Source organism: Fonsecaea erecta (genome assembly GCF_001651985.1).
Source record: "Fonsecaea erecta strain CBS 125763 chromosome Unknown Scaff4, whole genome shotgun sequence".
Taxonomy (NCBI): domain Eukaryota; kingdom Fungi; phylum Ascomycota; class Eurotiomycetes; order Chaetothyriales; family Herpotrichiellaceae; genus Fonsecaea; species Fonsecaea erecta.
In genome coordinates, this window is record NW_017387247.1 from 3475268 (window position 1) to 3500071 (window position 24804).

The 24804-nt window shown below is 53.8% G+C and overlaps 9 protein-coding genes across 9 annotated transcripts; 4 read left to right on the forward strand and 5 right to left on the reverse strand.

Moving 5' to 3' along the window:
• Nucleotides 1-219: 219 nt before the first annotated feature.
• On the reverse strand, nucleotides 220-1605 carry AYL99_06020 (hypothetical protein; the record flags this gene model as incomplete). The annotated part of the gene is made up of 3 exons (XM_018837530.1): nucleotides 220-1015; nucleotides 1071-1204; nucleotides 1261-1605. The coding sequence occupies 3 exons, from the start codon at nucleotides 1603-1605 to the stop codon at nucleotides 220-222; spliced, it is 1275 nt and encodes a 424-aa protein (XP_018694383.1).
• A 946-nt stretch (nucleotides 1606-2551) lies between these two features.
• Nucleotides 2552-5025, forward strand: AYL99_06021 (hypothetical protein; the record flags this gene model as incomplete). The annotated part of the gene is made up of 5 exons (XM_018837531.1): nucleotides 2552-2747; nucleotides 2806-2924; nucleotides 3004-3868; nucleotides 3928-4354; nucleotides 4422-5025. 5 exons carry the CDS (start codon nucleotides 2552-2554, stop codon nucleotides 5023-5025), a joined length of 2211 nt encoding a protein of 736 aa, XP_018694384.1.
• Nucleotides 5026-5951: 926 nt separating this feature from the next.
• AYL99_06022 (hypothetical protein) lies at nucleotides 5952-7849 on the reverse strand (the record flags this gene model as incomplete). Its single annotated transcript, XM_018837532.1, has 3 exons — nucleotides 5952-6058; nucleotides 6302-7449; nucleotides 7500-7849. The coding sequence occupies 3 exons, from the start codon at nucleotides 7847-7849 to the stop codon at nucleotides 5952-5954; spliced, it is 1605 nt and encodes a 534-aa protein (XP_018694385.1).
• Nucleotides 7850-8909: 1060 nt separating this feature from the next.
• AYL99_06023 (hypothetical protein) lies at nucleotides 8910-10781 on the reverse strand (the record flags this gene model as incomplete). Its single annotated transcript, XM_018837533.1, has 4 exons — nucleotides 8910-9483; nucleotides 9566-9791; nucleotides 9856-10532; nucleotides 10579-10781. 4 exons carry the CDS (start codon nucleotides 10779-10781, stop codon nucleotides 8910-8912), a joined length of 1680 nt encoding a protein of 559 aa, XP_018694386.1.
• A 1151-nt stretch (nucleotides 10782-11932) lies between these two features.
• On the reverse strand, nucleotides 11933-12800 carry AYL99_06024 (hypothetical protein; the record flags this gene model as incomplete). Its single annotated transcript, XM_018837534.1, has 2 exons — nucleotides 11933-12693; nucleotides 12755-12800. 2 exons carry the CDS (start codon nucleotides 12798-12800, stop codon nucleotides 11933-11935), a joined length of 807 nt encoding a protein of 268 aa, XP_018694387.1.
• Nucleotides 12801-15556: 2756 nt separating this feature from the next.
• On the forward strand, nucleotides 15557-17535 carry AYL99_06025 (hypothetical protein; the record flags this gene model as incomplete). Its single annotated transcript, XM_018837535.1, has 9 exons — nucleotides 15557-15788; nucleotides 15841-16002; nucleotides 16057-16150; nucleotides 16216-16288; nucleotides 16366-16742; nucleotides 16800-17032; nucleotides 17085-17120; nucleotides 17170-17234; nucleotides 17305-17535. The coding sequence occupies 9 exons, from the start codon at nucleotides 15557-15559 to the stop codon at nucleotides 17533-17535; spliced, it is 1503 nt and encodes a 500-aa protein (XP_018694388.1).
• Nucleotides 17536-18306: 771 nt separating this feature from the next.
• On the forward strand, nucleotides 18307-19675 carry AYL99_06026 (hypothetical protein; the record flags this gene model as incomplete). The annotated part of the gene is made up of 3 exons (XM_018837536.1): nucleotides 18307-19181; nucleotides 19238-19560; nucleotides 19626-19675. The coding sequence occupies 3 exons, from the start codon at nucleotides 18307-18309 to the stop codon at nucleotides 19673-19675; spliced, it is 1248 nt and encodes a 415-aa protein (XP_018694389.1).
• A 754-nt stretch (nucleotides 19676-20429) lies between these two features.
• On the forward strand, nucleotides 20430-21308 carry AYL99_06027 (hypothetical protein; the record flags this gene model as incomplete). The annotated part of the gene is made up of 3 exons (XM_018837537.1): nucleotides 20430-20444; nucleotides 20566-21000; nucleotides 21171-21308. The coding sequence occupies 3 exons, from the start codon at nucleotides 20430-20432 to the stop codon at nucleotides 21306-21308; spliced, it is 588 nt and encodes a 195-aa protein (XP_018694390.1).
• Nucleotides 21309-21763: 455 nt separating this feature from the next.
• On the reverse strand, nucleotides 21764-23488 carry AYL99_06028 (hypothetical protein; the record flags this gene model as incomplete). Its single annotated transcript, XM_018837538.1, has 1 exon — nucleotides 21764-23488. One exon carries the CDS (start codon nucleotides 23486-23488, stop codon nucleotides 21764-21766), a length of 1725 nt encoding a protein of 574 aa, XP_018694391.1.
• Between the last annotated feature and the right edge of the window lie 1316 nt (nucleotides 23489-24804).

Sequence of the window (24804 nt, forward strand, 5' to 3'; positions counted from 1 at the left end):
GTCGACATGGAGTAGAAATCAGTGATATCCTATTACATTTTCTGTCTGTCTGTACTTTTGCCAATAGTCCTGGAGCACTCTGGTATATTGGTACACAGCTAGCGACTTTTCCCCTTTCACAACCCATGTCAAAGTAATACAGGAAGGAGTCGAATGTTTCGCTTTTCGCCGACATGATAAACGTCCCTTTGTTGTGCCACCGAGAAATGCGCAACGTGCTCATCTCCTTGCTTCTCGTGTCTGCTCAAACCCTTCAAGAACTGTTTGTGCAACATCCTTTGCATCTCCGTGCTGGGCCGCCTCAATTACTCGGGCCCCAACATCCTTCGATCGGGACTCGTCTTTCTCTGTCGATGTGCCAACAACTTTGGCTGCCAGATTCTTGGTTTGATTCTCGTTCACTTTCCCGTACACAGCCATAGCTGTGGCAATCATCTGGCCGATGTCTCCAACATTGCCCGGCACAACAACAGCAGTTCCTTCTTTGGCCAAGTTACCGAAGGCTTCAACATATTTTTCTGCAACACTCAAGCTGACAGCTCCTTGAGCGTTGGCTTCTCCCCGTTTGATGGAGTCCGCGACGGCATCGATACCCCGGGCAGTTGCCTCTGCTTTGAGCAAGATAGCCTCGGCCTCACCAGATGCCATGTTAATCTGCTCGGCCTTCAATGCCTCCGAGGCCAAGATAACGGATTGTTTGCGACCCTCGGCGATATTGATGGCACTCTGGCGCTGACCTTCGGATTCCAAGATTTCCGCTCGTTTTGATCGTTCCGCCGTGACTTGCCTGTGCATGGCGGCGACAACACCTTCCGGGGCATGGATATCCCTGATCTCGTATCTCAAGCATATCACACCCCACTCTTGTGCGGCTTCGTTGATCGCCTGCGTGATGTTTGAATTGAGATTTGCTCTTTCCTTAAGAACATGATCCAGGGTGAGCTGACCAATCTCGGACCTCATCGTCGTCTGCGCCAGCTGTGAAATGGCATATTCCGCATCTTCGACGCCATAGCTAGATCATCCTTTAGTGGAACTTCACTCCAGCTTCAACCATTGTCCACACCTACCTCGCTTTGTAGGCATCAAATACTCTTGTGTAAAGAACACCATCCAACTCCAATGTGACGTTGTCGGCAGTAATGGCACTCTGGCTAGGGATCTCGATGGCCGCCTCTTTTAGCGATTGGACGTAGGCAATGCGCTTTCCTCACGTGTCAGTCTCTGCTCTCAGAATTTCAAGATACATGTATTGCATACATCGATGATCGGGACGAGGATAGCCAACCCAGGCTGCAATATCCGATTAAACTTGCCCATGCGCTCCACAATCCATGCTGTTTGCTGCGGTACGAATCGGATAATGGTGTTCGCGGGTAGGCTCGTCTGGCGTTGGAAGTATGTCGGAGAGGAACCGGAGCCGCCCATACCCATAGGGCCGCCTGGGAATGATGGGCTCGAAGTCGTAGCGAACTGTCTTCTGCTCCATACTGCCATCGGGGAGTAAGCTAAAGCGGCAGTCGAACGATCCGCATGTCGAAGTGCAACGGCGAGCCTAGGGGCACGCCGGGGTAGATTTCGTAAGGCCATGTGCGGTGCCTCCATGATGGCGGCCCTCACAGTAAGAGAATGCGGTCGACAGAGGACAACAACTCAGTGTCTCGAACAATGCGGATGCGCAGGCGACAGTTGATGATGGCAGGGAAGCAAACCATGCAACGATGGTCGATCCGTCGTGAGCCAATCACAGTAGGGTGCGATTTTTGGCCGGAGTGGATCGCCGCAATATTTATCCGGCCCGGTGAAATATAAATCCAGGACCGCGAGTTTCTCAAAAATGTCTCGCGAGAGAAATCTACTCAAGGTTTGATTCTGCTCGGATTATCATTGATTTTGCAAAGATTATACTTGGCTCATGACGTGGTTTACTCGCTGTCTCTATAGCAGCCAGCTTGAGTCAATTGCGACATCTGATAGGCCGCACTATTCGAAAAGAGACCCTTTTGAGGAGTGCTGCTATTCCGTGTCGCTGACTGGTCAAGATGCGTCCCAAGCTACGAAAAGGACCTATTTGGCGCCAACGCGGAAAAGAAGGTGTTTCTCTCCTAAAACGTTGATCTCTCTTGAAGGTACAGTACCTATGGCTTACTGGAGCCTCGCCCCGGGGTTGCAACACTTTGCTATTGGGGAGTCCAAGGGCGTGGAAAATGCTTTGCCGATGCATATCCGACATCCGACCGGTCGCCGCCCTGTGGAAAAATTGCACCAAGCTTATGGTTCAACACCTTAATCGGCAGGCTAGCATCTTGGTCAGTGCCCGTGGAAATACTACCCATGCTTTAAATGGGCCCCAGAAACCATTCGACGTGTCTTATATGATGTATGTGTCCGGCTTCACTCCCAAACTGAGACGGACAACATTCAAACCACAATGGACGGGAAGAAAAGACAACGGCCTGTTACTTCGTGTCTTCCTTGTCGCAAGCGGCGGCTGAAGTGTGACAGAGTGGGGACCCTGGACTCGTGTGTCGATCCGATAGAGGAGGTACTAATGTCTGCATTCCAGGTGCATCCCACCTGTGGGCGCTGTCTTTCAGGTGGCACCGAATGCGTCTACGACGAGAGTGCCAGTGTTGCGGCTCAACCATCCACTTGGCAAACCGCGTCAACTTCGCATTTCCCATCTTCATCGTCGACAAGTTATGCAAGACCGGAGGAAGGGAGGGGAACAGTACCTCAGATTGAGCGTAAGTGCAACTTGCCACTGAGAACTCTTGAATCAGCCAAATTAATGACCCGGATTAGCCACTGCAGAGCCCGTGTCCAGGCCAAACAACCACGAGAGAGGGCAAATTTCTGTTTATGATGGTGGCCGCTCAGCCTACGTGGGCTCAACCTACTGGGCAAATGCGATTCCCTATGAGGTATTCGAGCTCCCTAGCCCTTTTCCCTTGCTGGATTGTTACTTCGTCCACAGCCACGCTTTTGCTGACTGCCGTCCAGCTCAACCGTGACAGCGTGCCTACAGTCCTCGGCGAAACAAGCCCTTTCCCCAAATTTCCTGGTAGGATGCAGGAGGGAGGATTCGAGTGGAGCGGACAGAAGTTTCGCCCACCGCGCAATTGCGGCTTCGAATGGACCAAGTCCTCGTCGAACAAATGCAAGTTCTGTGGAAGGAACTACAACATCTCGTGTGTCATGGCCCTGTTACCCAGTCGTGAAATCTGTGAGAAGCTGTGCGGCTTCTTCTCGTCAACCGTCTTTCCTCTGACTCCAATCTTCCACATGAAGAGCTTCGCCGAGGATTTCAGAACATTCTGGGACGGCATTCCATCTGCGAATGTGCACAATGCCGAGCCCAGCGTGTTCATGCGCAAGAAGCCGGGCTTCCTTTCTCTCCTATCTGCCATTCTGTTTGCGGCAGTCTTCTCGGCCTCACCAGCCCGTCTTGAGCGGATCTTTGGCGAGTCCATCGAACTCAATCCAGGGGACATGTACTTCATTGCCATGGCCTCGGCGAGCCTGACCGGGTTTCCTCGACGGCCGAGCATCTACTCTCTGGCCGCTTACATTATTGCGCAGAGCCAGTTCGTGAGAGAAGAAGAGTTCTCGGACGCGCCCGATTTTATTGCAACCTCGTTCCGCGTTGCGCTCGGCATGGGCTTACATCGCCAACTCCCAGAATCGGGACTGTCGCCCGCCGAGCTGGAGACCAGACGCAGGCTTTGGTGGTATATTCTGCACCTGGATGTCATGTCTTCATCTTCTTCTGGGCTGTCACCTCTCTTCATTAATCAGAAAATGGCAAACACCGATGCGATATGTCAATACGACGTCCAGAGCGACGATCCGGGTGCTCCTCAGGATGGTAAGCTGACAACCTTGATGCTATGCTAATCAGATCCTGATCGTGCTGATGTGACATAGTTGACGTTCGTTACCTGGTGGCATCTCGCCGTTACGAAATCACCAGGGAGATCAGAAGAGTTCTGGTGCTCCATTTCGAGGACGCCTTCCAATCGCTGGACGTGGTCGCAGATTGTGCCGGCCGCCTTCGCATGATAGCTGACCGCACCAGTGCGACTGTCGACACCTTGCTCAAGGCGAGGGCTTCTGCGGAGACGAAAAGCTCTATATCCACCACCCCTCGTCCCGCCGACCAGGGGCCTGCTGTGATGCTAGACTTTGATCGGGTGTGGACTCTTCGACCAGACCCAAGCGATAAAGAGGTCGTGGACTTTACCGCTTGGTCTGCCCTTCTCCTGCACCTGATGGTACACAAGGCGTACTGCGTCCTCTACCATCCCCTTTTCCGGGATCCCGCGATGGTGGCAGACGAAAACATCCGAACAAAGTAAGTAGCGTTCTGACCACGACGGTCCTGCCTTAGGGACACCAAAGTCTAAACCACTTTCCTACAGTGCCGTCAAACACGCCCAAGCATTCATCCAAGTCTTCATTCGCGTCTGCAACGATCCCATTTCCGAGCCTTTCCACTGGATGTACCCCGGGACATACCAACCTCTGCAAGCGGTATCCCTCCTGCTGGCCGACCTTCTCCAGCACCCGTACAGCGACGACGCGGCTCTGTCTCGGGGGTTGATCGACGCCATCTTCGAGCTGTACCAGGTGGACGAGGGCATCGTCAGCCAGAGCGACCCGCCGCGGCGCCAGCTGTCGCCGTCCGGACGCGACGCGTGGACCATGCTGGTGCGCACGCGGCGCAAGGCCCTGGAGCTGGTGGGCATGGACTACCACGTGCTCTTCCCGTCCAACGCGGTGCTGTCGAGCCGGTGCATCTGCGGCGAAAAGATCTCGGCGTCCGACCAACACCACCACCAGCAGCAGGACAGTACGATGCAGTACCAGCCGACACGCCCGGGCGAGGGACAACAGCCACCAATAACCCCACAGATCCCGCAGGACATGCCGGGCGAACAGACGACGCCGGGCCAGATGCTCTACGACTTCGACTGGCACGCGTGGGACAACGCGCTGGGGCCCTCGATTGGTCTGATGCCGTGAGGGGGAAAGGGAGATGTCACGTACAGATATAGGAGGGAGATTGGATGACATGAGATTTTTCTACGACGTGACTGAAGCCGTAGGAAAACAAAAGGAAGGCCCAAAAGGCATCAGTATACCTTACCTACCTTACCTATCATGACATGGATAATTCCACGATACGATAATGATACGACAATGTTAGCCTGGTATGTCACCCGATAACCAGCAATTGATACGCATGATGATTGACGCTTCTGTCTTCATCCTCAGTTTTGCAATATTGGCGCCGGCCTCTAGTTAGTTCCTTTCTCCCCAGGATCCTTTTCTCTATCTATGTAGATATAGATATGTATATATATGTGTGTATATACAGGAAAAAAAGCACTTGCTAAAACTTCTCGATCTGTGTCTGTCTGTCTGTCACGACTTCGCCCGAGCCAACCAGTATTGAGACCAAGACCCCAAGACTGAAAGACTGAAAGACTGAAAAAAAAGAAAGAAGGAAGGAAGGAAGGAAGAAAGGAAGGAAAGCCCAAAGGGAAAGGGGGGTTGGGGGGGAGGAAACAGGGTACGGGAAATGTATACTGTATACCCTGATGATACATATATATCTCTTCGGAGTCAGAGCCTCGCATACCTACCTACCTTCCTACCTACCTACCTGGGGCAGCCAGCAGGAAATACATAGTTAACCGTTATGTTTGCAGTTATAGGGGAACAAGATGCGCCCATCCTCCCTTGCACGGTCTCTGGGTCAGGGAAGAAGAGTACAACATATGCCCATCCGTACCTCCAGCATTTGCATCAGGCTCGGAACTCTAACTGACGAGAACTCGGCAGTCGAGGCTGGCCCATGTTTCAGCTTCTATGTCCTGAATCCCCATCGTGCATGCTCAACGGATTACACATCCATGCAGCACCACCAGCAGAGCCAGCTCGCTAGCTCAATGCCACGCCGACTTGTGCGGGTGCTTGTGGTCGTTGTCAATCTTGGTCTCGGCGACCTTGCGAATCTTCTCCCCGAGTTGGACGTCGACTTTGGCGAACATGGCTGGGGCAGGGACGAGCGGATGTTAGTGGATGATTCATCTGTAAAGGTGACACCTGAACATAGATATATTTATACAGGCAAATACATAAACAATGGTGGTGGAATCGACGAGATGGAGAGTAACACAATAACTATTAATCAAAAGGAACCCGAAGAGAAAATAAAACTAATATGGGGGGATCAAAAAATGGGAAGGAAGACATAAAATTGGGAACCAAAAACCAGAAGTAGGGCAAGACTCACCGTAGGCCTCCTCCCGTAACCACTTCTCCTCCACATCGCTGACATGGGCGGCGACGTTGTCGATGAACCGGGCCTGCGCGCCCTCCTGCTTCCCCATAATCTTCCACAACGCGATGGGTTGCTCAAAGTCCTTGTGAGCGTCGACCTGGGTGAAGGCCGCGATCGGGGAGGGGATCTGCACCTCGTCCAGCCGACCCAGAGTGAGCTGCTGCTTCGTCTGCTGGGTGACACTGAAATCGGTGCTGGCGACCTTGGCGGAGCTGGTGCGGTCCGAGAACGTGACGGGCTTGAGCTTTGTGCCCACGTAGTTGGGATCAGCACCGTAGTTGGGCGTGAAGTTCATGAAGCCATCGCGCTCAATAGGGCAGTAGACCTGGGCTTTTGGTGCGTTGGTCGGCAGGAACTGGTAGTTCACGCCCAGCCGGTAGCGCGCGGCGTCCGGGTAGGCAAACATTCGGGCCTGGAGCATGGGGTCCGGCGAGGGTGCGATACCTGGCACCATGTTACTCGGACTGAAGGCGGCTTGCTCGATCTCGGCGAACCAGTTCTTGGGGTTCGTGTCGAGCGTCACCCGGCCCACCTTGCGTAGCGGGTACAGCGCCTTGGGCCATACCTTGGTCATGTCGAAGATGTTGACGGGCGCCTTGGAGATGTCCTCGGGCTTGATAACCTGGATATAGATGTCCCACTTGGGGAAGTCGCCTCGCTTGATGGCGTTCTGGAGGTCGAGTAGGTGCGCGTCCGGGTCCTTGCCGGCGATGTCGGCGCCCTCGGCGTTGGTGTAGTAGTGGATGCCCTGCACCGTCTTGAAAGTGATGCGCGTGTAGACGTACGAGGCGCCGTTGTCCTTGGTGAACTTGTACGTGTTGCCGCTGTAGCCGTTTACGTGGCGCACCGATGATGGTAGGCCGCGGTCCCCAAACAGAAACATGAGCGCGTGAATGCTCTCCTGGTTGTTGACGTGAAAGTCCCAGAACATGCTGGCGTCCGAGGCGTTGGTGGTCGGGTGCGGTTTGTGGCTTCGATTCAATGAGGGAAACTTCATCGGGTCGCGAACGAAGAAGACGGGCTGGTCGACGTTGACGTCTGTGTGAGCTTTGTGTCCAAACGACTCCAGAGGGCGGAGGAATGATAGGAAATAGGCCAGCCTACTTGGTTGTTAAAGACCCAATCCTGGTTTCCCTCGTTCGTCTTGAACTTGATGGCAAACCCTCTGAAATCGCGAACCGTGTCCGCAGAGCCTCGAGCAGGTCCAACGGTAGAGATACGCATCATCACTTCAGTCTTCTTTCCGATGCCATTGAGGAAATCTGCGTCCGTCACATCCGAGACATCGTCAGTCACCTCAAAGTAGCCTCGGGCACCGGAAGCCTTTGCGTGAACAGTCCGTTCAGGAATCCTCTCGCGAGAGAAGTGCGCGAGGTTCTCCAGCAGCTGCGTGCTGGTTAAGAGGACATAGCCACCGCCAGAGCCCGTCGACAGCTGCTCGATAGTGTCGTTTCGAGGCAGGGAGACCCCCTCGGCCAGTGTATAGTGAGATTGAGACATGCTTGCTTGGACTGACCTGTTATTGCACGGGCACTGTCTCTCGAACGTGCTGATGATTTGGTGGCCCTCTGGCATAGATATATCTCTAGTACTTGAGCTCTCAGGTGATCAAACAGACCATGACTCGACACGGTCTCGATACATCGTGCACTGTCGCGCGATTAGTCACTTCAGCGCTGTGACTGCGCTTGGAGCTCCAGGCGTGCCGATTCGAACGCTGCTTGTCAATGGCTCGCAGTCAATTTGCTGTGTCTCAACGCTTCCCCCCCCCGGGCCCGGTGCACGCTCAATGCGAGAATTGCCCATAAGAGCATGGGCATCCAGGGCCCTGCTGACATGGTTGGCTGCTCGTATCCCAAGCATGTGCCGGTGGGTGGTTGTGTCGAGAGCCTTTCGCGCGAGGCTTCGCGCGAATGCTTTGTCCCTCGCGAGCTAGGGTCTGTCAACTAAGCAGAAGCTATTCGGGCCGCCCTCATCCAATCGTCTGCTCGACGATGCCGCAAATGGTTCAGGCATTCGTGCTTTGTAACCTGGAGACGAGTCGCGTCGCAGATAAACGTGGAGAGAAAGAGATGATCTCCGTGTGGATAGAGGAAAAGATCTCCATACAGCACCAAAAAATTCAAACGTCCACAGAGTTTCGGCCATCAAGGAGGGCCCTGTCGAGCAAGGAAGGCCTGGCCAAGGTTCTTGCGCTCTTTGATGATGGCCTGTCAACCCCCCTGACTTATGGTCGTGACAGCTGCAGCGGAAAAGTAGTGCAAAGTATCAAGTAATTGGCGTCATGCGGGTCGAGCTATAGAGCAGCAGTGAAAAGATGGACAGGAAGACGAAACTCCCAAAAGCATGCAAGGGAAGGTTCTCAGTACACATCATCCCCACTCCAGAGGTGTCCTTGGGTCCATGCTCGCTTTGTCCTCACTTTCTTCGCGGGGAACTACCTTCCAGCCTGAGAAAGGGAAGCAATAGCGACATACTTCTTCTCCTATGTCATATCCGGCGTCACGTTTGTCGTAGCGTGGGCTGGTCGGTATGAAGCCGGGCACCATTCAGATTCATCTCAGTCTTCCGCGTCCCTCGGCTCGTTCTCCTCCCAGAATTTCTTGTAGTTCTCCCAGGTTTGGGTCGGAAATTCCTCGGGCCAGGTGAGAGGTGCCAATGGCGAGCCGGTAGCCTCAAATTGCTTCAACCTCTCTGCGGTACGCGGCCGGCTCTTGTTGATACTGTAAACACTGATCCTGTGTGCTGAGCTCGTGACGTGGAGTCCCCAATTCCAGGCGGCACGGACCGTCAGGGGCTGTGTGTTCAATGAATTGTCCCAGCAGCGACACACAATTTCGACCCAGCCTTCCACGTCGCAGGGGAGGTCAATCGACCACGTTCTCCAGGTCCATTTGCCCTTCTTGGAGAGGTTGGCATTGGGCACTGCATACCAGCTGAAACCGCCGTCTGCCGACAGTTCAACCCGCTCTGGCCATCGTCCACCGCCCGAATACGCCCAACCTTTGCAGTGGATCTTGCCGTTGTGGATCACCACTTGTTTGGTCCACGGAGACATGATGGCTGAGCTCACGGGCATCTCCTGAATCTGAATGCCGTCTGTCGGTTGTTGATTGTGCTTGCCGGTCTGTTGACTACTTCTGGTCAGTATTGAAAGTACTGAACAGCAGAACTTGTCTCTAGCCTTGGGACCGAAGAAACTCAGAAGACACTTACTTGAAGTAGAGATACTCTTTACTTTGGACAGGTGCAAGAGAAGGATTCTCAATTGCCTTGATCCGATAAACCCACTTCACGCTTCGAGCGCCAATATAGCCCAACACCATGATTCTCACCGGGTAGCCGTGGATGGCCGGCAGTGGTTCGTCGTTCATCTCCCAGCAGAGGAGGACTTCGTCGTATTTGACTTTGGACCACGGGACACTCACGACGTAGTTCATCACTATTGATATTAGAAATAGTCCTTTGGCGTTAACAGTCGTCGACCTTTTTCGAGCGTTACTCACCTTCGTTGTCCTTGAAGTAGGTCTCAGCGCCGTAAAGTTCGAGATGTTTGGCTGGTTTAACAAGGCCACCGCAGGCTTCGATAACATCCTTCAGGTTGATCCCGAGATATTTCGCGGTTCCTATGGCTCCCTCGGCCCATGGTGCTTGGGGAACCTCATCTCCCTGGCCCGCATAAAGCGAGATTTGCTCAATCCGTCTGGTTCCAGAGCATTGCATCGTGACGAACTTCTCCACGCGAGGAAATTTGGACTCATCCGTGATATCTGCAAAGGAGAATGAACGCGGATTCTTGACCAGCCCATCCAAATCCAGCTTCCATTCATCTTTGTCGATGAGTGGAATGCCGCCATGGTTGCGTACAAAGTGCAGCGAATTCGGTGTCACGGCTTTGTCAGTCACCAACCTCTTGGGAGGTTCCCCATTGTACGGAAATTGCAGCAGATGCAACATCTCACGATGCTTTTCACGAAGGACTGTACTCCAGGAATCCTCAGGGACATCAGCAAGCTCACCACCAACTGCGTGGTGCCACATCTTCCAGTGCGTGCCTGGGAGGACGGGGTTTGTGTCAGGGATAGGTCCCATTTGGAACTCCGGATTGGGCGGAAAGACCTGGGAGGTCAGGATCTTATGTGCCTTTTCCTTCTTCTCTGGATATTTCTCCCATTCCACATATCTAACACCACGTCAATTGACGCCTTCAGTCAAGAGAAATAACGCACCCTTTCCAGCCTTCGAGTTCACGAGTAAACAGTTCATCACGGTTTCCGACGGCATCGATGGCTGCTTGGTCCTTGGTCAATTCCGGCCATGGCCTGGGCTGGACAAAGACTGGTTCAGGCCCCGTCTGATCCAGGAACGGCAGCTTAGCACCGGCCAAGCCTTGTTCGATTTTCCATTCGTCAGGTCGGTTGTGAATCTCCATTTCACCGATGGCAGAGATGAATCTGAAAGGTGTTGGACCGAGGGCGGGAGTGCTGCAGGCCTTATATCTCACCCGGGGACAAAAGTATGGAACATCCCCTGCCACCTCGAGTTGCTAGGCCCTCACACCAAACAGCCTAAACGACACACCCAAGCCCTTTCGAATAGCTCTGCAGGATGCTTGCTTACGCCTGAGTGGTGTGATATCCACAAACATTTGCAAGCAAAGTTTCCGTGGCTGGCTGAAGCTTTAGCGCCTCCAATACTGAGAAGTACGCCTCTCGTAACAGGCAAAGTGGCTGGCGTCACGTCAGTGGGAGCAGTTGACTCGGGCGAGGCAGAAGACATGGCGAGGTCACATGGGTTTGTCACTAAAACTAGAAGCTGCGTCTTGTCCGAGGCACAAGATGGGTATTTGGTGATTGACGGATCCATCGGCCAGGGGTAGGCTTCCGTAAATGATCATCGCAGTGCTTGAAGATCAGCCAGTGAAGTATCCTACACCAGGCACCTACCTGAAGCTCTGTGGAACTTATTGGACGGCAAATCCAGGGCTGCAACTTGCCTTGAGAAAATAAAGCATGAAAGTTTCTGGCTCGCACGAGCTTTTGGTGCGAGCTAGGAGGAGACCCCGCCCCTCAGCTTGGGTGGGAATGTCAGAAGGCAACAGCCACCCTGGAACCTCACACTGGGTGCTTCAGGGGAATCACATCGAGATGAATACGAGGGAGGGTTCATTTCTGTCAACACCAATCGACTTGAGTGGTCGACGACAAGAGGAGAACAGGTCAATGGTGACGGTGCATGGAGGAAGCAAAGTATGGTACAATGACATGGGGAGAGTTGGAGAGGGAGCCACCAGCCATCAGCCATCAGATGCAGCACACAGGCAGTACAAGTATCTAAGATTGAAGAGGAAACTCGTTGAAAAGAGTGCATGTTTGGAAAGGGGGAGCGAGCCTCCCTAAATAGTATTTTCTCTGCTGCCGCCGCCAAGCCGCCAAGCCATAGTGGCCTGACGTAAGGCACTAGTCCTGTCCTGGTAATTCTAGCGTCTCTATTAATATTTCTATTCTGGTGTTTTTACAGCCACGTGATCTGTATCTCTATAGTACATGGGTGTCGTCGACACATATAAGCCTCTGGTCTTTTTCATTGGTGGTTCACCTCATCCTGGTGATCCTCAGAACTGCCCGACTCTGGCTTGCTGTCCTTGATACCTGCCTCCTCCCCTCGCTGACCTCGAAGCACCACCCCTTTTTCCCATCCAACACGGTATGCCGACATCTTGTCTTTCTTCGCCCAGTGGTGTCGATATCCGTCCCATCCAATCAAGAAGAACCAGATCCCTCCTAGGACTCCCATGATCACAAAGTTTCGGACCAGCGAGTGGGTGGCCACCAGCGAGATGGGCACCAGCTGGAATCCCAAGCCGGAATTGATCCAACCCAGACAGATGGCAATGCGGCCGAGCCACCGATGGATGTAGGCGAACATGCTCTTCTTGCCGGTCTTTTTGAAATAACGATGCTGCAATAACCCTAGTGCCGGCTGAAAGAGGATCAGCGCCGAGGTTGCCAGTAGGCCGATCACGACATGTGCTTTGGTCGAGGTGCTGCCGGCGAAGTAGTTCAAATCATTGTCTGCAATGTCGATACCCAGCCCCAGTGCGCCAATCATCATGGCCATCCCCAGGATTTGGATTGGCGCGTGAATGAACTGAACCACGCGAACGCCTCGGAGGGGAAGATGAAGGGAGATGGCACCCAGCGGAAAGAGGACGATGAAGACGATGGACATCATGCAGGCGTGAGCATTTCGCTTGCGTTTAAAGATCTTGTAGCCATCTTTGTAGAACGCTCGTTTTTGGAGGGAGTATTCTGGCTCCGATTCTTCCATCACCGTTGCTGCCACTAAACACAATCCAGCGTCAGGCCACAATGCGAATTATCGGAACATGGGAAGACAACTTACCCGCCGAAGCAGCGAAAAGCATGGCTAAAAGAAGCTTGGACTTCATCTTGCGCAGTGTGTAACGAAGTTTGAGATACTGTGCGTTGCGAGGTCGACAAGGGGGAGAAATATGCGTCTGTGCGAGTCTACTATATTTTCAGAAGTGACCTGATTTCTGTAGCGTGCCGGGTGTGCTTCTTTTTTTTTATAGCTGGCCCGTGGTCGTCGATGCTAGAACATACTCTCCCTGGCGTCCTGAGGCATATCTCGCGCATTGCGTGGCATCAGCGGCTTGAGCCTCCTGTAATAAAGTATGGATGAGGTCCGGGAGACCAAACCACATCCTGGAGGGGTCTGCGGCGACTTTCCGACATGTTTCGTGTTTGTCGCACGACCAATCTGACGGCTCGTTGACCGACCAAGGGGGCAAACATGGGGGAATTAATCGGATCCAGGTTTAAATATAGAACACGGGCCATCCCTTCTGCTGTCGTCCTACTCGTGCGTCGCCTAAACGGGCAAAGGGTACGAGTGCCGCCCCCGTCCTGGTTGTTGTTGATGACATTTCCCTCTTTCACATTGCGTAGACCTTATGATCGAGGAGGCGCACATCTCGACTTGAAGGCGTGCCAACTCTGACTCAGCACCTCTGAAGCCGCCCAGCAGGCCATTGACGAAAGATTTGTGCAGTTCATGGCACGTCGAGACCGAAATGTGTCGGTCCAGATGCCCTGTACACAGGTGCCGGGTCCCGTGGGTTTCTCTCATCACACGAGTACAGACGTTTCCAGAAAGCCAGAAGGGGACAATTCCTCGAAGCTACTGGGCAAATTCCGCGAATAGCGCGATGCACTTGAAGGCGCATGGCCTGCTGCTTTAGAGTAAGTTAGGTGCTTCTCATCACAGTTCACACAACAGGTTGAGACGTTGCAGTATCTGGTATTTGATCATAGAGCAGACATCCCTTGCATGAGAACGCAGTGTCCCAATGTCATCAACGTATGACCTGGACAGCACTTTAACTTACTTGGCTGCAAGTATCAGGACGGGCAAAGACCGCAGCGATCGGAGACTCTCCTGGTTGCACTTACACAGGAAGCACGGGGAGCCTCCTAGTGAGTGACTATTCTATTTACAGAAAGTGCTTGGCTGGGCTGGACCATGTCGGAAGGCTGGTTTGGAGGATGCTCTTCTCGCTGGAGGTTGCTGCCGCGACGACGTATAGGACGCCTGGTGAACATGGTTACGACGATCATTCTCGAAGGTGCTGAACGGGGCATGACTGCATCTTGACGAGAGAAGACATCCGTGCCCAAGTCCCGGCATTCCTAAACATGGCTGCGCGATCTTGCTGGTACATCGATTTTGCCTGAGGACCGATGGACACCACGTGTCGCTCACCTTGGTGTGTCGAATTCTGCTATTGGTCTTCATTCAGCCGCAAATGCTGGTTCAAACGGTGCTCTTTCTGGTGTTGGATCTCTCAATGTCAATGTCGTGGTAATATTGATGCTGCTATATGATAGACAACTTGTTCTAGCCCGCCCAGCGAGGAATAGAGGTGACGTCGAGGGGTTGTCTTATACTGCTGCATTGACCAATGCTCCTCCTGTTGCCGCAGCGTTTGGGAGAAGCAGAGATCGTAGCCCCCCGGCTTGCTCAGGTACATTGCCGGACGCCTTGTCTCCATCATCATTTCCCAGGCATAGCTACCGCTGGTTCTTGCAAACGATCAGAGAGAGACTTAGGTCTTGCATCGATTTGACGTGGTTTGCGGCACAAGGGGAAAGGAGGGTGCCAAAACTTTCAACACATTCATCAGGAGAGCTGAGAACACCGAGCCATCAGCACCTTTGGGTAAGAAATATATTGAACATAACTTCCTCCTTCCCACTCTCGTTCTGCTCATGCTATTCCCCACCATAATCCTTCCAGAGTGCTTTGTGCCTTCTAGCATCGAATCTAGAGCTGTCAGAATGTGAACAACCATCTTGAGAGAGTTCTTGTTACTAATCTCCCTTCCGTTTTAACCGCGAGTGTACCGCCAGAAGCGTCCTGGACCTTTTGTTTATCGCGCCCCCAGCTTGAAGTCCATGCGCCTCTCTCCACGGGCACCAGACCCACGGCACTCAATAGTTCGTCTCGAGAAACGATATTATGGCCTACATGTCAAGGCTTTGCCAGACCTGGCAACTACAACCTTGACAGCATCCATGGATATCGGCAAGGCTGCGGGAGTGCGAGCGGCGTGTCCAAACCAGGAAAGGTCCTTGACGCGGCGGCATCAGGATCACCACTCGTTATACGCGCCGTCTACGAGTCTATGCATATTCCAGGGAATAACATACCCCAATTTCGCACATCTCCGACTACGAAACTCGCTACGATAGACAGTGGATGCTAAACGATTTGCCGTGGCCTCCTGAAAGGCATTTGGCCTCTTGATGCTTCGTTATCTTGATCTCCGCACTTGCAGATCCTGAGGGGAGCAACAAAGGGAAGACGCAGATAACCACCCGGCCACGTCTGCCATCTCCTTTGGATCCCTCTGCCGTTGGGGTTTCTGGACCGACCTTTCTTACAATGGCAGGTCGAGAACTTCCAAGTCAACGAGTCGCCGGCGCATAATTAAGTCATTGGTTGTAATCTTGGATATTTGAGATAAGCCGTTATGATAGGCAGCTCCAAGTCGATTGGCATGTGGCCGAACAGGACAGTCCCCGCTACATACCCTGAGCCAGGTATATCTTGACAGCAAGATGTGTGTAGGAAAGCCTCTCCTATTTCCACGAAGAGCGTCGAGTTTCTATTCAGTCCCCAACCATGAAGGACGACATCGAAATACCCCAGACCAGGGTGACCTCGGTCGGAAGCATCAACGAGAAACTTGTTGACTACAAGGATGTGGATGCCGCTCTGGGTTTTCTGCGGGAGAATGCCCAGCAGGGGCAGGCGGTGGATATCGATGAGAAGAAGCTCATGCGAAAAGTCGACTGGATGATCATGCCGCTGATGTTCGCCTGTTACTATTTGCAATACACCGACAAGACCTTGCGTGAGTTCACGTGTGGGAAACCTATGTCGAATGCTGCTGACAGCGACACTAGTCTCCTATGCTGCAATTATGGGGGTCATTGAAGACACTCACATGCCGGCGAATGGCTTCTCAAACTTGGCAATCGCTTTCTATGTCTCCTTCCTGTTCTGCGAACCATTCCAGTCGTTCTTCATCCAGAAGTTTCCGACGGCGAAGTATTTGGGCTGCAATGGTATGAGATTGCAATACTCGGTATCCTTAGGGACAAAAGGACTAATGTATGCAGTGATTCTCTGGGGCATTGTGGTCTCCTTGAACTGTGTGTGCCGCAATTTCGCGTCCATTGTTGCTCTCCGAGTCTTGCTCGGCGTGTTTGAGTCGTGTGTCGCTCCTAGGCAAGTGTGATCCGTATCAAATGCCAGGTATATATGTCTGACGGTTACAGCCTTGTCATCCTCACGGCCATGTGGTACAAACGACATGAACAAGTCTCGCGAATGGGAATCTGGTATCAAGGCGTTCGTACCCTTTTCTATTCAAAGACCTATCGTCGTTACCCGGCTGTCATGGGTGCAAGCTAACAGGTATGTGGTAGACATCGGTGGCACCGGCGGTGTCTTCATTAGCCTCATATGGCTTCTTGCATTACACCAACTCCCACCCGCATGTCCATTTCAAGTCGTGGCAGATTCTATTCCTGGTCTTCGGGCTCATCACCATTGCCGTCGGGATCTTGGTGGTGCTCTTCCTTCCAGACAACCCAATGAAAAGCCGGTTGTCCCCAGAGGAGAAGGTCTACATCATCGAGCGAGTCCGTGAGAACCAGACGGGAATCGAGAACAAGAAGTTGAAGACCAAGCAAGTCAAGGAGGTGCTTATGGACTACAGGACTTGGTTGCTGAGCTTGGTTGTCATCACCACCAATGTGCCCAACGGTGCCGTGAGCTCTTTCTCAAGCATCATCATCGAGAAGTATGTGACACCCGGTCCTCACCCGTATTTGCTCGCTGACCTGACCTCTCTCCACAGCTTTGGCTATGATGAATACACGACTCTCCTCCTCAACCTGCCAGGATGCGCGGTGGCCTTTGTGTCGGTTGGCTTCGGAACATGGTGGGCGGGCAGATACAACGGCAGAGGCATCGCCATCATTGTCCTTATCATTCCAACATTGATCGGCGGAGCTTTGATGGCATGGCTGCCTCCGGATAACAAGGGTGGTTTGCTAGCCGGCAACTTCATGACCAACACTGTCGGTTCAAGTAAGTGTGCACTGGATCCCGACATGTCGTAACAGCTGCTGACAGCCACAAGCCCTTCCGCTGTTGTACAGCTGGATCACCTCAAACTGTAAGTCCTGCTCACATGCAATTTCCAGGATATGATGCTGACCAGTCAGATGCTGGACATACAAAGAAGATCACGATGAATGCAATCGTGCTGATGAGTTTCTGCGTGGGCAACGTAAGTTTTCTTCGTGCATTCGCTCAGATACCCCCGCTTGACATGGACTGACTGACACTCCCTTCACTAGATCATCGGACCTGAGACCTTCCGAGCCAAGGATGCGCCCCAATACATCCCCGCTAAGCTTACCATTGTGGTGATTCTCGCCATCGCCATAATGCTAGCCGTTGCACTGGACTTGCTGTACGCGTGGGAAAACAAGAAGCGGGACCGCGAAGAGCCCCAGGATCTACCAGCAGATTACGAGTTCCTCGACTTGACAGACAAGGAGAACAGGAACTTCCGATATCTGCTGTGATCCTCCTGTCTGCTTCAGGGCAGGGACCCAAGAAGGAGACAAGTGGGATGGGGTTGCGTGCTTGAGGTGCCTTTATATAGCAATCACGACCATAGATTCATCCTCAATCCCAACTAGACGTTCGTTCGGCATGACGAGAGACTGAAGATGAAATACGCAAAATATATCATAGCATTGAAGAACAATCCAGAGAAGTCGTCAAGGAATACGGCCAACCACGATTATATATATTATATGTCAGTCTGACACACAATTTCGGATGATGTGCCCGGACATTTGACGGGCGGAGGTGGAATATCACAACAGACTATCCTTGATTCTCTCTCCCCTACCACGACTTGTCCAGATGCTCTATTGATCATGGAAGCTAGTGAAGACGGCGCCAGTTTCTCGCCTGAAACAAGCCCGCTGGCAAGTGTATCACGTCACCCTTCTCGCGCCCTGCTATCGTGCAGTTTCTGTCGCAAGAGGAAACGGAGATGCGACAAGACTTTACCGGAGTGTTCTCTCTGCCGAAGGTGAGTGAGTCGGTGCTTCGACTTTGGTCATGCAGCCAATCAACAGAGAGAGAATGCACCATACATTGGTTGATCGGCGTCTTTACATAGACATCGGAGGAGATGTGTCTATCCTCAACGTCGGGCCTCGACGTCTGCACCGGAGGGAGAAGAATCTGTGGTGGCTGTGTCCGACAAACCACAAGTTGAACCTCAGTCCTCAGAAGCATTGGTCGTCTATTTCCTGGATCACGAAATCTTCAGATGCGGACGCATGGTGGTCGCAGATGTCGCCTCGGCCGTTCCTCACAGTGTCTCACGCCTACTGGGCGATCTCGCCGCCATTCAGAAGGACGCGGCAGAATACTTTGGGACGGTGCATTGTTGGTGGTCTATCATTTCCAAGCACTCGTTCTACAACCGTCTCCTGAACCCGCTGGTGCCCAGGCAAGGAGACGTCGCCTTACTCTTTCTCTGTATGAAACTGATCATCTGGAGGCCGGGCGAGGAGAGGCAAGATCCCCGGACGCCGTTGTATCTGGCTGCAAAACGCTATTCCACCGAGCTTGAGGTGGCCGGCGCCTTCAGCATCCGCGGGTTGCAGGCCGCCTTGCTGATCGCCGTCTACGAATTCGCCCACGGGATCTATCCGTCGGCGTTTCTGTCCGTGGCCGCCTGCGCGAGGTACGGGAGAGCTCTGGAAATCAACCTGACCTTGACCGACAGTCCGGGAGAATGTGTCGACTGTTTCCAGTCGGAGGAGAAGAGACGGGCCTGGTGGGCCATTCTCATTCTCGACCGCTTCGCCAACATCAGCTGTCCGGGGAGACGCACTTTTGAGACCGATAATCCGGCCCCAACAGATCTGCTACCCGCCAACGACGTGGCGTGGGATGCCGGCATGGTTACGCCATACGACAAGATGACCATCTCGTGTCCCGCGACGGAGCGTATGGGCAGATTTGCCAAGCTGGCGCAGGCTACTCATCTCCTCTGCCGTGTCCTCGAGCACGTTAGCGACCACTCGATGGATGCAGAATTTCGCGAGAGCCAGGAACGTCAGCTGGAGAAGGCGATCCAAATGTCCATCCGCATGGTCAGCGGCGTGCTGAAGGGTCCTGCAGGCGCTCACGCCCAGATCTGTTACAGGTGAGTGGGATATTTTTGAAGGACATTCACTCTGGAACTCCGGGGCTCATCATCAGGGGGGAAAGTTCTCTATTCGTCCTGTACGACGACGCCCTCAACATCGACGACCCTTCGACCCCGGCGGAGCTCCGACGTCGCGACCACGCGCGCGATTTGCTCGAGCGCGTCTCGAAGACCTGCGCGACCTCGGGGAGTCACTTTCTCCAGGGCAATGCACTGCCCGTCGAGATGGTGGCTCCCTTCGTGCTGCACTGGCTGTATCGCTCGGCGGCCTTTTACGTGCGTATGATTCGAGAGAGCTCCAACAGTGACCACGCACGGAGCGTGGAGATCCTCAAGGAGGGATTGAGGACGCTTGATACGCGGTGGAAGATTGCAGGTAAACACTTTAAGCCTTATTCACGACGTCGACTCGTGGTACATTGCTGAACAAAGCATTTGCAGGCACCTATGTCCGAATGATTGAAGCCAGGGAAGTCATGCTTTGCCCCTAAAGTCCAGATGATCAAACTGATACATAATACTCGTACACGACATCTGTTTGCGCCTCTCCGTCAAAGGTCCGTTGAATCCCACCAGCCTCCGCCATCCTCCACCAGTTTCCGCCATTGTCCACCACCCCCCCCCGCCCCATCTTACACCACCTGCCCTGCGTCCTTCGACATGATTGATCGCTCACGTCCTGTCGTACGTATGCTGCATGTGAGAACGTGCGCCAAGTGGCCATTCGACAACTAATCAAAGCAAGTCGCATGGAAAGTCTGCCCTGTTTGTTACTGTATGGACCATCACTCAACCCGGGGCCTCGCATTTTGTCACGATTATGTTAGGTATGTATTGTGCTTGTCGGCGATTCGACGGCCGCTTCCACAAGGGGTGGTCGAGGAAGCACAGAGCTGGGCGACGAACGACACACCCTCACAATGTCTCATGCTTGTTGAACCTAAGCTGGACCGAGGATGGACGACACGCTGTGAGGAGACGTGGCATTTATTGAATACTGATCAACTTGGGATGAAGATCTGACTCTTGGGGGTTGTGATGATTGGATGTCAGAGCATGAGTATTGACTTTTCGTATTGCAGATCCGTCTGGCACATCGATCTATATAATGGAGCACTCAACGACCACTTCATCGCTCTCTGAGACGATACTCACTCACGTACTCTGACCCAGTCAACCATCTGTGCCTACCCAGGAAGACAGGACCCTACCACAGCAGCATCAAAGCAAAGACTTGACGCCAAAATGCCTATCTACAAGGTAAGTCGCTGTGCCATCATTGATCGAGCGATGCGACCGATTCCATTTGTATCCCATGAGCTGTACACCAAACGCAACGACCGACCTGTTTCTCACCATGCCCGCTGACACTCTTTGTCAGATCCAACACTCGTACCCGCTCACGCAGTACCAAAAGGCACAGCTGGCGGAGAAGATCACGGTGCTGCACAGCACCGAGTTCCTGACCCCCTCGCTGTTCGTCAACGTGCACTACGTTCCCGGCGAGGCGGCCAGCGACTTCTTCCTGGCGGGCCAGCCGTACAACCGCGGACTGACGTCGCCGAACCGGATCATGGGCACGGTGCGAACGGGGCCCAAGCGCACCAAGGAGCGCTTCGACGCCTTCGCCCTGCGGCTCCAGGAGGCCTGGTACGAGGTCGTCAACGGGCCGAAGCAGGCGGGAGGCCCGACCAACGGTGGCGTGAACGGTCACAGTGGCGAGATTAGCAAGGACGAGCGGTTGGCGCGCAAACTGCATATTGTCGGCTTCACGCCCGTCATCGGCGGGCTCGAGAACGGCGTGCTTCTTCCCAGTGTGAGTATCAATGAGTATTTTGAAGAGAGCCCTCCCAAAACCCACCGGCCCACCTCCAAACCAATAAGCAATTGTTCCTCCTCGTCCTCGTCCTTCAAAGTCCATGCCTCAAACTCATGCTCACGTTCCTGTTCATGCTGACGTTCTCATCCTCTCTCCCACAACTCCAGGCCGACAACGAAGGCACATGGCTCAAAGACAACATCAGCTTCTTCAAGGAACAGGCGGAGGTCTACGACGACGAGCCATTCCAGCAGCTGCTCAAGGAACTCAAGGAGAGACCCGACTTGAAGAAGCTGGTCGAGTAACGCCACCAAAACAAAAAAGTTTGCCATCGTCGATGGATGGACGGACGGATGGGCAAGGACCAGGTGGCAAAGGGAGGTGAAGTGTTTCTCTGCAAGAGCAAGACTAGGGGCAAGGCGGACGAGGGAGTTGAGCGAGCTCTGTGGCCAGCCTCATTACTCTACTTACCATCCACGGTCTGTCTGTCGCCTCAGATGAGAAGTATTCGTATAGCTTGATTGATATTCGGATCCACGGATAACCCAGTACTTTTTCGTTTGTGACGAAAGGCTCTTCAAGATCTACTACACATGTAATAGAGAAGTGGTCGAGCTAGCTTTCTATTGTCCTGCAATCCATCTCACGTTCATACCGCGAAGGGGGAGGGGGAACCACCACGTCCTATCGTGCTTTTCTTTCCGCCTCTTCGTCCTCTTCAATTCCCCACAAGAATTCATCATTCGTTCCGTATAAAATATTACAACCGGCTCTCGCTCCCTTCCCTTTTCTCCTTGGCCACCAGGCCCTTCTGTGATGCCCACACCGTGTCCCAGATGCGCATTCCGCGGTCCCACAGCTCGTCCTCCTTGTCCTCAACCACGTTGCCCCGCGGATCCAGCCACCATTGGATGTACCGAGCACCGCTGCTGCCCGGGAGAGGCTCCCCAGCCAAGAAAGCACCGAACGGCGCCAGGAAGCGCTTGATCACCGCCTTGTCCTCGTCGGTGCAGTCGGCGCGCCAGCCGCTGGCCCACCAGATCGGGCCATCTAGGCCGTGGCAGACCCCGACCGATGGCGAGATCCAGCGGTCGAGGTTCTGAGCGCGCCACGAGATGCGGTACCGGTGCACGTTGGCCGCGGGAAGAGGCTTGACGACACTGCCGCCGGGCCCTTTTAAGGGCGGGTTGAGCAGGACGTGCGTGAGTCCCCGCAGCGAGGCGTGCACCTGTGCGTCCGCCACGATCTGGCTGAACACCTCGGCCCACTCGGCCGCGTTGGTGGAGCTGCGCTGTGGCAGCGAGTATAGCGGCAGCAGGGCCTGGACCACGTGTGCGGGATAGTAGTTGGCCAACTGGGTCATGAGGCCATCGTACGACGAGGGCGGATTGACGATCTTGTAGAGCTCCTTCTCGTCGCAGACCTCGCCGAGGACGACCGAGATGTCGTTCTCGGCGAGGCGCGTCGTGAATGACCCAGAGTGCTGCGCCGCGAGGAAGGTGGCGGGGATGAAACAGTCGTCGGTCGAGGCGCGGAAGGTGTGCATCTTCATCGTGGCCAGCGACGCGATCAGGTCCTTGGCCGGGATCTGGCGAAGCCGGTCAAGTTTCTTGCGGGGGCTGCTGGACGCGGGAATGCCGAACTTTTCGCAGAGATCGTCGAACTGCTGCGTCAACACCGGCGAGGTGGTCGGGTTCGGCTGGATCGCCACTGCATTGGACCACAGGTAGACTCGCCGGATCAGTCTCTGTTCCGGGGGCAAGAGCGTGTCGTAATTCAGCTGGAAGAAAGTGCTGTTGGCACCCGCCGACAGGCCTCCCACGGTGATATTGGACGCGTCGCCGCCGAACAGGTCGATGTTCTGAGCCACCCACTCCAGCGCACAACGTTGGTCCCAGAAGCCGTAATTGGACGGCGAGGCATCTTCTTTGAGGCTGGCGAGATGTGACCCGGCGAGGAAGCCAAACAGGTTGAGCCGATAGGTGGGTGAGACGATGATGCGCGGCGTCGTGTGTGCGATCAGGTCAAAGGGGTCTGAGTCGTTCTGCTGTAGGGCGTCGCCGACCTGGAGCCAGCCGCCATGGATGTGGAACTGCACCGGCCACCCTTTCTTGTTTGGAGGAGGCGAAGCCGGTACCCAGATGTTCAGATAGAGGCAGTCTTCGTCCTGCTCGTTCTTGACGGGCGGAGCTGCATTCGGATTCGCAATGGCGATCGAGCCATGGTCATAGTGCGGTTGTGGGCAGATGGGCCCAAAACGTGTATAGTCCCCTGGAGCGCCTTGCGGGTTGTTGAATGTAAAGTCCTGTGGTAATGCCTGGGGGCGACGCCAGCGACGGGGCCCCGTGGGTGGCAGTGCGTAGGGGACTTTGGTAAAGCGATAAAGAATTGGTGTTCCCTCAAGGTTGCGTTGTTCCACGCCCTTGAGCGAGCCCCGGGATGTCTCTAGGATGTAGGGATGGGAGGTTGATTCTGCTGGCCGCATTGTGACTGTATCCTCGATATCCGTGCAGACTGGTGTGTTTTTCTCGCAGAAGATCCCAATCCAGAGAGTCAGATTATGTCCCGCCCTGTGTTGGACGCAGTCTATTTATCGTTGGTGGTTGCCGAATGGGCCGTCCACGCAGACGCCTTCTTTGCTCTATACCTCCGGCAGAAGCAACAGCTATGGTCCTGCAAGATTCAAGCACTCAACAACGAGGGAAGACAGTGAAGGTGGAGATAGAAAGCTCTATCGCCCGTCGCCGTACCAATGATGGAGCCGAGGAGGTCGACTTTGCGGCGGCGTAGATCTCCATCGGTAGTTGATTTAAGTCCGCCGATAGCGGAGGCTTCCCGCCGGCATCAGCTCCGAAGTGGGACAGTGAGTCCGGAGGAAGAGAATCGCGCAACCATCTCTGACTGGTCTGAGATATTCCTTCAGAAGGAGCTCGTTTTCCATATGGATTTCATTCATTGCTGCCAACGACCTCTCTCCTTGACGGCGTTTTCAATTCCGTACAGACCCGCGTAGTGCGATGAAGCATGAGTATTCAGACCTCTGACGAGAACTACCACTCTCTAATCAAGTAGTTATGCCGGCATTGGAGGACGCCAGACATGGTCCAAACCCAGGCATAACCCTTTCCGCTCGTTGTTCGACCGGGTCGGAAGAGAAAGACGGTTCAGGAACACAAGCCTGATGTCAAATCAGACCGCAAAATCTAGGGTATATATTTGCAGAACAAGGAAAAGGGCGAGGTGGACAAGAAAGGTCCTTGTCGAGGCAGATGCTTTGCATGAGCTCGATTTGTGTCCAGTTCGGAGTTTTGAAGTGTTCAATGAATCCTGTTCGCAGTACCGAGTATAGCTTCAGCATAGCAGTTCAAAACAAGGTTCGCATGCACGTTTGTTCCGAATTAACCTTCAAATATTAGTTGACTAGGTCTTAATAAAGACGTCATGGCTTCGGGTCTATCGGTTTTGGTGGGCGGCACGAGCGGGTGGCTTGATCAGTACGAGGATAGAAGTCAACGGTGGCTAAACCGGTGGGCCGCTGTGGCGGTCGTTGTCGGTCTCGCCTCAAGGCCATGTTCGACAGGGCCAGGCTGACCGGGCTAGCAGCATCCTGTAGCTCTGTGATGTTTTTCCAGAGCGACAGCTGACATTTCTTGTAACTTACAATCTCTCCTCCGTCGTGCCGGGCCCGAAGGAGTCTGGAATCTGTCGACCATCCAACAGACAAATTAAGATCAGCGGTGAGCTGTCAGGGGAGATCATCAGACGATCAGCTTCTGGACCGAGGAGACCCCGGCTCGACCG